Source organism: Nerophis ophidion, linkage group LG01 (assembly GCF_033978795.1).
Source record: "Nerophis ophidion isolate RoL-2023_Sa linkage group LG01, RoL_Noph_v1.0, whole genome shotgun sequence".
Lineage (NCBI taxonomy): Eukaryota > Metazoa > Chordata > Actinopteri > Syngnathiformes > Syngnathidae > Nerophis > Nerophis ophidion.
The window spans coordinates 16,068,717-16,085,322 of NC_084611.1; the positions used below are offsets into that span (position 1 = coordinate 16,068,717).

The window sequence follows — 16,606 nt, forward strand, 5'->3', positions numbered from 1 at the left end:
CGATTAGGGATGCACCGATTAATCGGTAACCGAATATATTCGGCCGAATATGGCAAAAAAAGCCACATCCGGCCTTCGGTGGAATGAGTTAGATGCAAGGCCGAATAGTGGCGTGTGACGCAATGACGCAATTTTTAGACGCGGTGACGTTGGAACCAGGCGCCTTCGGAAAAATGTCAGCAGTGTGGAGATATTTTAAAGTGTCGGAAAGGGACAAAAGTTTTGCAGTTTGCAACGAATGTTCAGCCAAACTGTCTGGAGGAGGTGCCTCGTGGCCGACGTCTTTGAGAGGACTTTTGATTGATTGATTGATTGATACTTTTATTAGTAGATTGCACAGTTCAGTACATATTCCGTACAATTGACCACTAAATGGTAACACCCGAATAATTTTTTCAACTTGTTTAAGTCGGGGTCCACGTTAATCAATTCATGGACGAAAATGTTTGCGACCGACAGTGCCAAAGCAAACGGAATTACAAAGAAGGTAATGGAGTTTATGGCTTTGGATGATCAACCGTTTAGTGTTGTGGAGGACATTGGCGTTCGGAGACTCATGGAGCACATTGAGCAGACGGTATTTCAATCAATCAATCAATGTTTACTTATATAGCCCTAAATCACTAGTGTCTCAAAGGGCTGCACAAACCACTACCACATCCTCGGTAGGCCCACATAAGGGCAAGGAAAACTCACACCCAGTGGGACATCGGTGACAATGATGACTATGAGAACCTTGGAGAGGAGGAAAGCAATGGATGTCGAGCGGGTCTAACATGATACTGTGAAAGTTCAATCCATAATGGATCCAACACAGTCGCGAGAGTCCAGTCCAAAGCGGATCCAACACAGCAGCGAGAGTCCCGTTCACAGCGGAGCCAGCAGGAAAGCATCCCAAGCGGAGGCGGATCAGCAGCGCAGAGATGTCCCCAGCCGATACACAGGCGAGCAGTACATGGCCACGGGATCGTAACGGACCCTCTCCACAAGGGAGAGTGGGACATAGGAGAAAAAGAAAAGAAACGGCAGATCAACTGGTCTAAAAAGGGAGTCTATTTAAAGGCTAGAGTATACAAATGAGTTTTAAGGTGAGACTTAAATGCTTCTACTGAGGTGGCATCTCGAACTTTTACCGGGAGGGCATTCCAGAGTACTGGAGCCCGAAATGAAAACGCTCTATAGCCCGCAGACTTTTTTTGGGCTTTGGGAATCACTAATAAGCCGGAGTCCTTTGAACGCAGATTTCTTGCCGGGACATATGGTACAATACAATCGGCAAGATAGGATGGAGCTAGACCGTGTAGTATTTTATACGTAAGTAGTAAAACCTTAAAGTCACATCTTAAGTGCACAGGAAGCCAGTGCAGGTGAGCCAGTACAGGCGTAATGTGATCAAACTTTCTTGTTCTTGTCAAAAGTCTAGCAGCCGCATTTTGTACCAACTGTAATCTTTTAATGCTAGACATGGGGAGACCCGAAAATAATGCGTTACAGTAGTCGAGGCGAGACGTAACAAACGCATGGATAATGATCTCAGCGTCTTTAGTGGACAGAATGGAGCGAATTTTAGCGATATTACGGAGATGAAAGAAGGCCGTTTTAGTAACGCTTTTAATGTGTGCCTCAAAGGAGAGAGTTGGGTCGAAGATAATACCCAGATTCTTTACCGTGTCGCCTTGTTTAATGGTTTGGTTGTCAAATGTTAGAGTTGTATTATTAAATATTTCTCTGATGTGTGCTCTTTACATTGTGTGTGTGCTGTTTACATTATTAGCCTGTTGTGTAGGCTACCTGTATAAGTGTATGAGGTTACAAGCACACACTTAATTGAGATTTACTCAAACCTTCTGTTTACATTATTAGTCTATCTACTGTGGCTAAGCAGACTTTTCCCAAAAGGACACAAATTCATTTGTTGTGGGTTTATCCACTTTAATGCACTTAATTTTTTTTTTGGAATGCATGTTTTTTTTTTTTAAGGCCTAATATAAATGAAAAACTTTGTGCTTTTTTTCAATCAATCAATCAATGTTTATTTATATAGCCCCAAATCACAAATGTCTCAAAGGACTGCACAAATCATTACGACTACAACATCCTCGGAAGAACCCACAAAAGGGCAAGGAAAACTCACACCCAGTGGGCAGGGAGAATGAATTCACATCCAGTGGGACGCCAGTGACAATGCTGACTATGAGAAACCTTGGAGAGGACCTCAGATGTGGGCAACCCCCCCCCTCTAGGGGACCGAAAGCAATGGATGTCGAGCGGGTCTAACATGATACTGTGAAAGTTCAATCCATAGTGGCTCCAAGACAGCAGTGAGAGTCCCGTCCACAGGAAACCATCTCAAGCGGATCAGCAGCGTAGAGATGTCCCCAACCGATACAGGCGAGCGGTCCATCCTGGGTCCCGACGAGCGGTCCATCCTGGGTCTCGACTCTGGACAGTCAGTACTTCATCGGACCGGACCCCCTCCACAAGGGAGGGGGGGACATAGGAGAAAGAAAAGAAGCGGCAGATCAACTGGTCTAAAAAGGAGGTCTATTTAAAGGCTAGAGTATACAGATGAGTTTTAAGATGAGACTTAAATGCTTCTACTGAGGTAGCATCTCGAACTGTTACCGGGAGGGCATTCCAGAGTACTGGAGCCCGAACGGAAAACGCTCTATAGCCCGCAGACTTTTTTTGAGCTCTAGGAATCACTAATAAGCCGGAGTCTTTTGAACGCAGATTTCTTGCCGGGACATACGGTACAATACAATCGGCAAGATTGTAGCAAAGGCTACTGGAATATTACAAAAATGTCAATATTCAATAAAAATGTACTTTATTTAAAAAAACATGTCTAAAAATGTATTGTAGGCTGTTTATGCAATATAAAATTTTGGGGGAAAAACTGCATTCATTATGCCAAGGTTTTAAATTTTATTCGGCTTCGGCCACAAATTTTAATTTCGGTGCATCCCTAGTATACTTGGTGAGTATCGGTATCGTATCGATACTGGCGTGATGGTATCGATACTTCACCAAATTAAGCGAATCACTCCGATTTAAAAAAAAAATTCACCCTCCTCCCTAGTGATGGGCTGCAAACGAGATTTAAAAACACTTTAAAAATTCATCTTCAACCCGAAATAAAATAAAATAAATACAATTAACATGACGCTTGGTGCGTTCGCGCACACACATCAGTATAATTCGCACACACACACACACACACACACACACACACACACACACACGCACACACACACACACACACACACACGCGTGCGTTTCCAGTGCGACTTAATGTCTTGGTTGTAAACTGTGAAGTATTTTATTGCACTAAAATAACGATAAGAATTTCTCAGTTCTTTTGTTTTGTGTTCATTTTTCCAACTGTTTAATAACTATTGTTTTCTTTTTTACTTAAGTTCTTGTGTGTTGTGAGGCGACTAGCCAAGTTCAGTATTGGTTTTCACCTTATTGGCACTACTTACTTTATTGTAATTGATATTATTACTTTTTTTTATTTGAATTTCTCAGTTCTTTTGTTTTGTGTTCATGTTTACAACTTTGTTCAGTAACTAGAGTTTTGTTATTTACCGTAAGTGTTTGTGTGTTTTGAGGCGACAAGCCAGGTTCAGTAGTTGTTTGCACCCTATTTGTATTACTTTATTGTTATTGATATTACTTTTGTAATAGATATTTTATTTTTTTTATTTGTTGTCCAGTGTTGTATTATTATCATAATCAATAAAGGCAAAAGTACAAATTTGTTTTCAAAAGTATCGATACCCCGAAGTCCCCCCCCCCCCATCAGATGACGACACTTCCGGTATCGGTATCAGCGATACTGGCCAGTATCGGATCGGATCGGTATCGATACCCAAATTTGCGATATTGCCCACCCCTAATTTGTGCGATCCTGGTTATCAGGCATGCACGCCTTGCATACATCCATTCATTTTACTACTGCTTGTCCCTTTTGGGGTTACGGGTGGGAGGTGCTGGAGCCTATCTCAGCTGCAGATGAACGGTAGGCGGGGTACACCCTGGACAAGTCGCCACCTCTTCGCAGGGCCAACACAGATAGACAACATTCACACACTAGGGACCATTTAGTGTTAAAGTAAAGTTAAAGTACCAATGATTGACACACACATACGACCCATCACCCTTGTTCACACCCTGGGAGGGGAGGTGAGGGGAGCAGTGAGCAGCAGCGGTGCCGCGCCCGGGAATAATTTATGTTGATTTAACCCCCAATTCCATCCCTTAATGCTGAGTGCCAAGCAGGGAGATAATGGCTCCCATTTTTATAGTCTTTGGTATGACTCGGCCGGGATTTGAACTCACAACCTACCGATCTTAGGGCGGACACTCTAACCCAGGGGTAGGGAACCTATGGCTCTAGAACCAGATGTGGCTCTTTTGATGACTGCATCTGGCTCTCGGATAAATCTGAGCTAACACTGCTCAACACAATAAGTAATGACTAATTCCACTTGTAATCAAAGTGTTAAAAATAACGTAAAAAAAAAATTAAACATGCTCATGCATTTGAATTCATCCATCCTTTTTCTACCGCACTTTATTTATCATTATGGGGGTTCTTCAGAGCACCAAGCACCGACATGAAAGCCTGTTTCAGGGTTACGATATTTTTTTATTTTTCAATAAGTCTCTCAGTTGCTTTCCAGCAATTGTCTTTTTCTCTTTCGTTCTCGCTCGCACTCTGGCTCCAGCTCCAACCCTGTCTCTCCTCCTGGCTGCTGCTTATAACAGAGCGACGGGTGATAAGATAACAAGGCTCATGTGGGTTGTCTACGCACCTGTTGCTGATTTTAAGGCCGGTCCTGGCACACCCCGCTTCGCTGCAGGCCCGCAGGCCACGCCCCCTCCACAGTTAGCTTCAGAATATCAATGTTATTACAAAGAAAAAGAGACCTATTATACCCTAGTAATGTTGGTCTTTAAAATGCACGCGTTTAGTTGTGTTCAGTGTTGAAAAAAAAATGATATGGCTGTTACGGAAATACATTTTAAAATATTCGGATTCTTGGCTCTCTCAGCCAAAAAGGTTCCTGACCCCTGCTCTAACCACTAAGCCACTGAGTAGGTTGTAGCTTTCCAGTAATTTCTACAACTCTTATTTTTATTGTGTGATAGAGTAATTGGAGAACATACTTCCATCCATCCATCCATCCTTCGTCCTCCGCTTATCCGAGGTCGGGTCGCGGGGGCAGCAGCCTAAGCAGGGAAGCCCAGACTTCCCTCTCCCCAGCCACTTCGTCCAGACTTGTTGGCCACAAAAAACATTCATGAAGTTTGGTTCTTTTAGGAATTTATTATGAGTCTACTGAAAATGTGACCAAATGTGCTGGGTCAAAAGTATACTTACAGCAATGTTGATATTTGGTTACATGTCCCTTGGCATGTTTCACTGCAATAAGACGCTTCAGGTTGAATTTATGACCACTCCTCTTGACAAAAATTGCTACAGTTCAGCTAAAAGTGTTGGTTTTCTGACATGGACTTGTTTCTTCAGCATTGTCCACTTGTTTAAGTCAGGACTTTGGGAGGGCCATTCTAAAACCTTAATTCCAGCCTGATTTAGCCATTCCTTTACCACTTTTGACGTGTGTTCGAGGATCATTGTCCTGTTGGAACACCCAACTGGGCCCAAGACCCGACCTCCGTGTGTCATGATCCGTGGTCCCAGATCATGTTTTGTGTATTCTGTTTGTTTTTGGACTCCGTTTAGTTTCTGTTTGTGCACCTCCTGAGTTTAGTCCCCATGGTTACTCATCATTTTCAACCGCCCCTGTTGTTCGGGGGGGACACCTGTTTGTAATCAAGAGACACTATTTAAGCCTGCCTTTGTTGATCACTCGTCCTGGCTTCTTTGTTTGCGGTATGCAACTGTTACGTCGGTTTAATCCTGTTCTCGAGTCCTGTGCTAAATGGAAGGCCATTCTAAAACCTTAATTCTAGCCTGATTTAGCCATTCCTTTACCACTTTTGACATGTGTTTGGGGGTCATTGTCCTGTTGGAACACCCAACTGCGCCCAAGACCCGACCTCTGTGTGTCATGATCCGTGGTCCGGATCATGTTTTGTGTATTCTGTTTGTTTTTGAACTCCTTTTAGTTTCTGTTTGTGCACCTCCTGAGTTTAGTCCCCATGGTTATTTATGAATTTCACCCGCCTCTGTTGTTCGGGACACTCACCTGTTTGTAATCAAGAGACACTATTTAAGCCTGCCTTTGTTGATCACTCGTCCTGGCTTCTTTGTTTGCGGTATGCAACTGTTACGTCGGTTTAATCCTGTTCTCGAGTCCTGTGCTAAATGGAGGGCCATTCTAAAACCTTAATTCTAGCCTGATTTAGCCATTCCTTTACCACTTTTGACGTGTGTTTGGGGTCATCCTCCTTTTTAATTGTCCCATTCACCAGTTCCATTGGCAGCAAAACAGGCCCAGAGCATAATACTACCACCACCATGCTTGACGGTAGGTATGGTGTTCCTTTTCTCCTCCAAACACATTGATGTGTGACAGAGATTTCGCCGCTGCTGCTCCCAAGCTCTGGAACGACATACCTCTGAGTGTTAGACAAGCCTCCTCTCTTCCTGTTTTTAAATCTCTCTTAAAAACATACTTTTTTTCCTTGGCTTTTAACACTGAGTGATATCCATCCTGCAATGGCGCCCCATTATGTTTTATTTATTTATTTTTTATCATGTTCTGTTTGTGTTGTGTTGTTTACTCGGTATTATCTTTTAACCTGCCCATTGTACAGCACTTTGGCGACCCCAGTGGTACATTTTAAATGTGCTTTATAAATAAAGTTGTTTTTATTTGATTTGATGGGTATTATAGCCAAACTGCTGAATTTTTCTTTCATCCGACCACAGAAGTTTCTTCCGGAAGGTCTTATCTTTGTCCATGTGATATTAGATTAAACAAAAATTGAGCTGTTTGGCCACAATACCCAGCAATATGTTTGGAGGAGAAAAGGTGAGGCCTTTAATCCCAGGAACACCATGCCCACCGTCAAGCCTGGTGGTTGTAGTATTATGCTCCGGGCCTGTTTTGCTGCCATTGGAACTGCTGCTTTAAGACCGCACCGTATATGTGCTCCAATCAGTCTATTATAAAAATATAATAGTTGTAGAAATTATTGGAAGCTCAAGACAGCCATGACATTATGTTATTTACTTAGTGTACTTGAACTGATCGCGAGTATCTGCAAAAAAGCCATTATCGGCCATCTCTAGTTAGAATACATTGAAAAAGAAATCCATCCGTCTTTATGTCTCTCATAATGATTGTGAACAATAGGCAACATTTAAAAAAAAAAATGCATTTCCCCTTTAATGCCGCATTCTTAACCGTCTGATTGACTTTATTCAGCGTAGGTAAAATAATCCATGTTTGGACATCTGCCCACACTGCAAAAAGTCAGTGTTCAAAAACAAGAAAAACAATTTCAAAAATAAAAAATTGGGGTATTTTATTTGAACTAAGCAAAATGAGAAAATTTGGCTTGTCAAGACGTTCCAAAACAAGTAAAATTAGCTACCCTCAATGAACACAAAAATACCTTAAAATAAGAATATTCTCACTAATAACAAGTGCACTTTTCTTGGTATGAACAAAAAATACCAGACCTTTTTGCTCAGTATGTGGAAAAATATTCTTAAATTTTTCATTTTCTACCGCTTATTCCCTTTGCGGTCGCCGGTGCCTATCTCAGCTACAATCAAGCGGAAGGCGGGGTACACCCTGGACAAGTCGCCACCTCATCGCAGGGCCAACACAGATAGACGGACAACAGTCACACTCACATTCACAAATTACTGTAAGTAAAAGCTAGTGCCATTATTTTGACATAATGATATGCGCTCGACATTACATTTCTTGAAACCGACAAACTTACACTAAAAACTAGTTCATTTTTATTAGCCGCTCAGGCAAATCATATGGTCTAAAAATGCATTTTTCCATCGACAACATGACGTCATCGTGCCAAGTGCATGCTCTTTCAGTCAATTAGTGTGCATATTTACAGCCCGGCACCCGGCCCAAAAAATTTTAATTGTAATTTTGAAGAATTCATCTGAATGTGCATGTACTATTTCTGTTCAAAATAGTTTAAAATGTCACATGTGAAATGTTTACTGTACTGCACCAACCGTACTACTTTTTGAGTGCGTATTTTCTATTGTTTTATTGAAAATAAAACCGCAAAGTCCATCTGTTTTAATTCTGAGACACAATTGTGTCAGGCATTTTTTTTTTCATGCTTAAAATAAGAAATTATTACTTTAAAAAAGTAATTTTATACGTGTGAGTGTTGATGACACAGTTTTGCAACAGTTGATATTGTAGTTTCAAGCATGTTTTAATCAATATAGGTCATACAAACCCCGTTTCAATATGAGTTGGGAAATTGTGTTAGATGTAAATATAAACGGAATACATATTTAGTTGAACGCACTACAAAGACAAGATATTTGATGTTCAAACTCATAAACTTAATTTTGTTTTTGGCAAATAATAATTAACTTAGAATTTCGTGGCTGCAACACATGCCAAAGTAGTTGGGAAAGGGCATGTTCACCACTGTGTTACATCACCTTTTCTTTTAACATTACTCAATAAACGTTTGGGAACTGAGGAAACTAATTGTTGAAGCTTTGAAAGTGGAATTCTTTCCCATTCTTGTTTTCTGTAGAGCTTCAGTCGTTCAACGGTACGGGGTCTCCGCTGTTGTATTTTACTCTTCATAATACGCCACACATTTTCGATGGGAGACAGGTCTTGACTGCAGGCGGGCCAGGAAAGTACCCACAATCGTTTTCTACGAAGCCACGCTGTTGTAACGTTCTGAATGTGGCTTGGCATTGTCTTGCTGAAATAAGCAGGGGCGTCCATGAAAAAGACGGCGCTTAGATGACAACATATGTTGTTCCAATACCTGTATTTACCTTTCAGCGTTAATGATGCCTTCACAGATGTGTAAGTTACCCATGCCTTGGGCACTAATGCACCCCCATACCATCACAGATGCTGGATTTTGAACTTTGCGTCGATAACAGTCTGGATGGTTCGCTTCCCTTTTGGTCCGGATGACACGTGTCGAATATTTCCAAAAACAATTTGAAATGTGGACTCGTCACACCACAGAACACTTTTCCACTTTGCATCACTCCATGTTACCGCTACTCTGTCGTTCCAAAAAGGTTTCAAAAAAATAAAAATAAAGATTGCAGAGTAGCCTTGAGGAGGAGGTTTTATGACACACTAAATAAGTTATTTTGTATTATATAGAAAGTCAACCACGGTGAATATTTTTTGTTTGTGAAAATAAATTATCAACATTTTTTTAACCTAGAAATATCTCCGCGAGTGCTTATTTGGAATTTAGTGCGTCATAAAACCTCCTCCTCAAGGCTACTCTGCAATCTTTATTTTTATTTTTTCGAAACCTTTTTGGAATGACAGAGTAGCGGTAACACTCCATCTTAGATGATCTCGGACCCAGAGAAGCCGGCGGCCTTTCTGGATGTTGTTGACAAATGCCTTTCGCTTTGCATAGTAGAGCTTTAACTTGCACTTACAGATGTAACGACAAACTGTATTTAGTGACAGTGGTTTTCTGAAGTGTTCCTGAGCCCATGTGGTGATATCCTTTAGAGATTGATGTCGGTTTTTGATATAGTGCCGTCTGAGGTCAGTCAGTGTTGGTTTCCGGCCATGCCACTTACATGGAGTGATTTCTCCAGATTCTCTGAACCTTTTGATGATATTATGGATCGTAGATGTTGAAATCTCTAAATTTCTTGCAATTGCACTTTGAGAAACGTTGTTCTTAAACTGTTTGACTATTTGCTCACGCAGTTGTGGACAAAGGGGTGTACCTCGCCCCATCCTTTCTTGTGAAAGACTGAGCATTTTTTGGGAAGCTGTTTTTATACCCAATCATGGCACCCACCTGTTCCCAATTAGCCTGCACACCTTTCGGATGTCCCAAATAAGTGTTTGATGAGCATTCCTCAACTTTATCAGTATTTATTGCCACCTTTCCCAACTTTTTCGTCACGTGTTGCTGGGATAAAATTCTAAAGTTAATGATTATTTGCAAAAAAAAAAGTTTTATCAGTTTGAACATCAAATATGTTGTCTTTGTAGCATATTCAACTGAATATGGGTTGAATTTTTTTTTACAAATCATTGTATTCCGTTTATATTTACATCTAACACAATTTCCCGACTCATAAAAAATCTCAGCAACAAGCTGTAATATCTAACTGAGATCTTTTAGGACCGAAACCCTTAAAACAAGTAAAACAAGTAAAACATTCTAACATAAAATCTGCTTAGTGAGAAGAATTATCATATCAGACAGAAAAGAAGCAAATATTACCTTGCTTGAGATATTTAATCTTAGATTTAAATTTGAGCAGTGTATGGATTGAGGAATCGTGAGGCCGTGGCGAATAGATGATACGCGCACTTCGGGACACAATCATTGCACGTGGTCCTGAGCAAAAGTCCACGCTCCGTGTTCATTAAACGGTCCGTCAGCCTCTATTTCTGTCCTCGCATTTTCCAGCGTCTTTGTTTCAGCCTGCCCGGTGTACTTCAATGTGTGGACACTAGAGTATTTATGAGCGTTTTATCAGCCTCTCTTTCATCCAACCGCGCGTTCACTTACTGAAGCACAGCATTTGCATTTGGACGCCACCCACGGCTCTCGATGACCGCTCACATCTATCTTTGACACCTGGCAACCCCTCTGGTTTCTAGGATACTATGTTGTATTTATATTTGCACACCAGGCTCCCTAAAATGCTGTCTTTGCAACGATTCTTTGCCACAAACCAGGCGTGTCAAACCCGTTTTCAAGGTGCGCCACTTCGAACTGCGAACAATATTTGAAAACATATGCATATTTATAGTTCATTTTCCATCCATGCATCCTTTTTCTTGCACTTGGGTCGCGGGGGCAGCAGCCTAAGCATGGAAGCCCAGACTGCCCTCTCCCCAGCCGCCTCGTTCAGTTCCTCCCGGGGGGATATAGCGAGGCGCTCTCAGGCCAACCGGAAGACTCAGTCTTCCCCGTGGTCTCCTACCAGTCGGACGTGCTCTAAACACCGCCCCCACGGAGGCGTTCGGGTGGCATCCTGACCAGATGCCTGAACCACCTCATCTGGCTCTTCTTGATGTGGAAGAGCAGTGGCTTTACTTTGATCTCCTTCCAGATGGCAGAGCTTCCCACCCTATTTTTAATGGAGAGTCCCACCACCCGACAGAGGAAACTCATTTCGGCCGCTTGTACCCGTGATCCTGTCTTTACGGTCGTAACCCAAAGCTCGTGACCATAGGTCAGGATGGGAACGGTAAATTGAGAACCCTGCATTCTGGCTCAGCTCCTTCTTTACAACGAAGGGTTGATACGGCGTCTGCATTACTGAAGAAGCCGCACCGATCCGCCTGTCGATCTCACGATCCACTCTTCCTTCACTCGTGAACAAGACTCTGAGGTACTTGAACTCCTCCACTTGGGACAAGGTCTCTTCCCCAACCCGGAGATGGCACTCCAACCTTTTCCGGATGAGAACCATTGACTCGGACTTGGATGTGCTGATTCTCATCCCACGAAGGATCGATACAGCGTCTGCATTACTGAAACCGCTGCACCGATCCGCCTGTTGATCTCACAATCCACTCTTCACTCACTCGGGAACATGACTCTGAGGTAATTGAACTCCTCCACTTGGGACAAGGTCTCTTTCCCAACCCGGAGTAAACACTCTGCAGGGCTGCTTGTATCGCACATGATATCACACACAAGTAAACACTCTGCAGAACTACTTGTATCGCACATGATACCACACACAAGTACAGTTGCTGCAGGGCTGCTTGTATCACACATAACATCACACACAAGTAAACACTCTGCAGGACTGCTTGTATCGCACATGATATCACACACAAGTAAACACTACATGACTGCTTGTGTCGTGCATGATATCACACACTAGTAAACACTTTGCAGGACTGCTTGTATTGTGCATGATATCACACACAAGTAAACACTCTGCAGGACTGCTTGTATCGCGCATGATATCACACACAAGTAAACACTCTGCAGGACTGCTTGTATCGCACATGATATCACACACTGGTAAACACTGCATGACTGCTTGTATCGCGCATGATATCACACACAAGTAAACACTTTGCAGGACTGCTTGTATCATGCATGATATCACACACAAGTACAGTTGCTGCAGGGCTGCTTGCATCACACATATCACACACAAGTAAACACTCTGTAGGACTGCTTGTATCGCACATGATATCACACACAAGTAAACACTCTGCAGGACTGCTTGTATCGCGCATGATATCACACAAGTAATCACTTTGCAGGACTGCTTGTATCACGCATGATATCACACACAAGTAAACACTTTGCAGGACTGCTTGTATCGCACATGATATCACACACTAGTAAACACTTTGCAGGACTGCTTGTATCGCGCATGATATCACACAGAAGTAAACACTTTGCAGGACTGCTTGTATCGCACATGATATCACACACTAGTAAACACTTTGCAGGACTGCTTGTATCACGCATGATATCACACACAAGTAAACACTTTGCAGGACTGCTTGTATCGCACATGATATCACACACAAGTAAACACTCTGCAGGACTGCTTGCATCACACATAACATCACACACAAGTAAACACTCTGTAGGACTGCTTGTATCGCACATGATATCACACACAAGTAAACACTCTGCAGGACTGCTTGTATCGCGCATGATATCACACACAAGTAATCACTTTGCAGGACTGCTTGTATCACGCATGATATCACACACAAGTAAACACTTTGCAGGACTGCTTGTATCGCACATGATATCACACACTAGTAAACACTTTGCAGGACTGCTTGTATTGTGCATGATATCACACACAAGTAAACACTCTGCAAGACTGCTTGTATCGCGCATGATATCACACAAGTAAACACTTTGCAGGACTGCTTGTATTGCGCATGATATCACACACCAGTAAACACTTTGCAGGACTGCTTGTATCGCACATGATATCACATCCAAGTCAAAACTGCAGGACTGCTTGTATCGCACATGATGTCACACATTTGCATGTGTGATAAGATGGATGTGTTGACACGTGTCTGCTTTGAAGAATACCAAGTGTGTGTGTTGTCTCCCAGCCAGCATGTGCGACGTAACCGAGCCCAGCAGTCCCACGCTCCTTCGCGGCGAGTCTTCGGACGAATACGATCACGTGGACCGCTGGCAGAAGCTCCGCACCGCTGTGCGCAAACTGGACTTCTGGGAAAACTTCAGCGCCGAGCTCATCGGGAGCGGTTTCTTCTCCAAGGTCTACAAAGTAGGTCTTCCCTGGTCCTTGTTCCACGCGTCACAATAAACCACTTTCCACCTGCTTTGACACATTCTGCATGCTCCTTCTAAAAAAAAGACATCAACTAAGGCTGTATTTCTGCCTCATTCTTGTGAGAATCCTGCGTGTGACTGGTGGGGGATTGGTTGACTCCTCCAGGACTGCAGTGTTGTCACACAAGCAGCTGTGGGACTTAGCAGGTGTTGGCATGAGGCAAAAACAGCAGCTGTAAGAACGAGCACCTGTGTCCCCTCACAGGTGGTCCACAGCACCAGTCACAAGGCCATGGTGGTGAAGATCTACAAGAAGGACGTGGACCAGGACAGCATCGTGCGAGAAATCAGTCTGCTGCAGAAACTCTCTCATCCCAACATAGTCAGGTATCACTTTCCATCCATGTCCAGTGCGATACAAGGAGTCCTGCAGAGTGTTTACTTGTGTGTGATATCATGTGCGATATAGGTAGTCCTGCTGAATGTTTACTTGTGTGCCATCCATCCATCCATTTTCTACCGCTTATTCCCTTTTGGGGTGGCGGGGGGCGCTGGCGCCTATCTCAGCTACAATCGGGGCGGAAGGCGGGGTACAGCCTGGACAAGTCGCCACCTCATCGCAGTGTGATATCATGTAATACAAGTAGTCCTGCATAATGTTTACTTGTGTGTGATATCATTTGCGATACAAGCAGTCTTGCAGAGTGTTTACTTGTGTGTGATATCATTTGCGATAAAAGCAGTCCTGTGGAGTGCTTACTTGTGTGTGATATCATGTGCGATACAAGCAGTCCTGCAGAGTGTTTACTTGTGTGTGATATCATTTGAGAAACAAGCAGTCCTACAGAGTGTTTACTTGTGTGTGATATCATTTGCAATACAAGCAGGCCTGTAGAGTGTTTTATTTGTGTGTGATATCATGTGTGATACAAGTAGTCCTGCAGTGTTTACTTGTGTATGATATCAAGTGCAATACAATCAGTCCTGGAAAGTGTTTACTTGTGTGTGATATCATTTGCGATACAAGTAGTCCTGTAGAGTGTTTTACTTGTGTGTGATATCATGTGTGATACAAGCAGTCCTGCAGAGTGTTTACTTGTGTGTGATATCATTTGCGATACAAGCAGCCCTGCAGAGTGTTTACTTGTGTGTGATATCATGTGAGATACAAGCAGTCCTGCAGAGTGTTTACTTGTGTGTGATATCATGTGAGATACAAGCAGTCCTGCAGAGTGTTTACTTGTGTGATATCATGTGTGATACAAGCAGTCCTGCATAATGTTTACTTGTGTGTGATATTATGTGCGATACAAGCAGCCCTGCAGTGTTTACTTGTGTGTGATATCATGTGCAATACAAGCAGTCCTAGAAAGTGTTTACTTGTGTGTGATATAATTTGCAATACAAGCAGTCCTGTAGAGTGTTTTATTTGTGTGTGATATCATGTGTGATACAAGGAGTCCTGCAGAATGTTTACTTGTGTGTGATATAATTTGCGATACAAGTAGTCCTGGAGAGAGTTTACTTGTGTGTGATACAAGTAGTCCTGCATAATGTTTACTTGTGTGTGATATCATGTGCGATACAAGCAGTCCTGGAGAGAGTTTACTTGTGTGTGATATCATGTGTGATAAAAGTAGTCCTGCATAATGTTTACTTGTGTGTGATATAATTTGCGATACAAGCAGTCCTGTAGAGTGTTTACTTGTGTGTGATATAATTTGCGATGCAAGCAGCCCTGTAGCATGTTTACTTGTGGGTGATATCATGTGCGATACAACCAGCCCTGCTGTGGTCACTTGGATATATTATGTGTGATGCAAGCTGCCCTGCTTTATCTTTATTTGCATGTGATATCATGTGCGACATAATCACTCCTGCAAAGTGTTTGTGTATGATATCATGTGTGATACAAGCAGTCCTGTATGTATATCTTTATTTGCGTGTGATGTCATTCACGATATATATATATATATATATATATATATATATATACAAACCCTGTTTCCATATGAGTTGGGAAATTGTGTTAGATGTAAATATAAACGGAATACAATGATTTGCAAATCATTTTCAACCCATATTCAGTTGAATATGTTACAAAGACAACATATTTGATGTTCAAACTGACAAACATTTTTTTTGTTGCAAATAATCATTAACTTTAGAATTTGATGCCAGCAACACGTGACAAAGAAGTTGGGAAAGGTGGCAATAAATACTGATAAAGTTGAGGAATGCTCATCAAACACTTATTTGGAACATCCCACAGGTGTGCAGGCTAATTGGGAACAGGTGGGTGCCATGATTGGGTATAAAAACAGCTTCCATGAAATGCTAAGTAATTCACAAACAAGGATGGGGCGAGGGTCACCAATTTGTAAGCAAATTGTCGAACAGTTTTAGAACAACATTTCTCAACGAGCTATTGCAAGGAATTTAGGGATTTTACCTTCTATGGTCCGTAAAATCATCAAAAAGTTCGGAGAATCTGGAGAAATCATTGCACGTAAGCGATGATATTACGGACTTTTGATCCCTCAGGTGGTACTGCATCAAAAACCAACATCATTGTGTAAAGGATATCACCACATGGGCTCAGGAGCACTTCATAAAACCACTGTCAGTAACTAGAGTTGTTTGCTACATCTGTAAGTGCAAGTTAAAACTCTACTATGCAAACCCAAACCCTTTTATCAACAATATCCTGAAACGCCGCCGGCTTGGCTGGGCCCGAGCTCATCTAAGATGGACTGATGCAAAGTGGAAAAGTCTTCTGTGGTCTGACGAGTCCACATTTCAAATTATATTTGGAAACAGAGGACGTGGTGTCCTCCGGAACAAAGAGGAAAATAACCATTCAGATTGTTATAGGTGCAAATTTCAAAAGCCAGCATCTGTGATGGTATGGGGGTGCATTAGTGCCCAAGGCATGGGTAACTTACACCTCTGTGAAGGCACCATTAATGCTGAAAGGTCCATACAGGTTTTGGAGCAACATATGTTGTCATCCAAGCAACGTTATCTTGGCCCCACTGCTTATTTCAGCAAGACAAGTGTTACAACAGCGTGGCTTCGTAAAAAAAGAGTGCGGGTACTTTCCTGGCCCGCCTGCAGTCCAGACCTGTCTCCCATTGAAAATGTGTTGCACATTATGAAGCGTAAAATA

General features: G+C 42.4%; 1 protein-coding gene across 2 annotated transcripts in view; it reads left to right on the forward strand.

The window, feature by feature from the left end:
• Positions 1–16,606, forward strand: part of zgc:162952 (PKc_LIMK_like_unk domain-containing protein) — a 79,210-nt gene that overhangs the window by 31,681 nt on the left and 30,923 nt on the right. Inside the window, exons 2-3 of one of the 2 annotated variants that reach the window (XM_061897328.1) lie at positions 13,254–13,432; positions 13,703–13,824. In XM_061897328.1, coding sequence (XP_061753312.1) covers positions 13,259–13,432; positions 13,703–13,824 — 296 coding nt within the window. In that variant the 5' untranslated portion in view covers positions 13,254–13,258. The remainder of the gene's footprint in view (positions 1–13,253; positions 13,433–13,702; positions 13,825–16,606) is intronic. The other variant, XM_061897337.1, reaches the window with a different exon arrangement.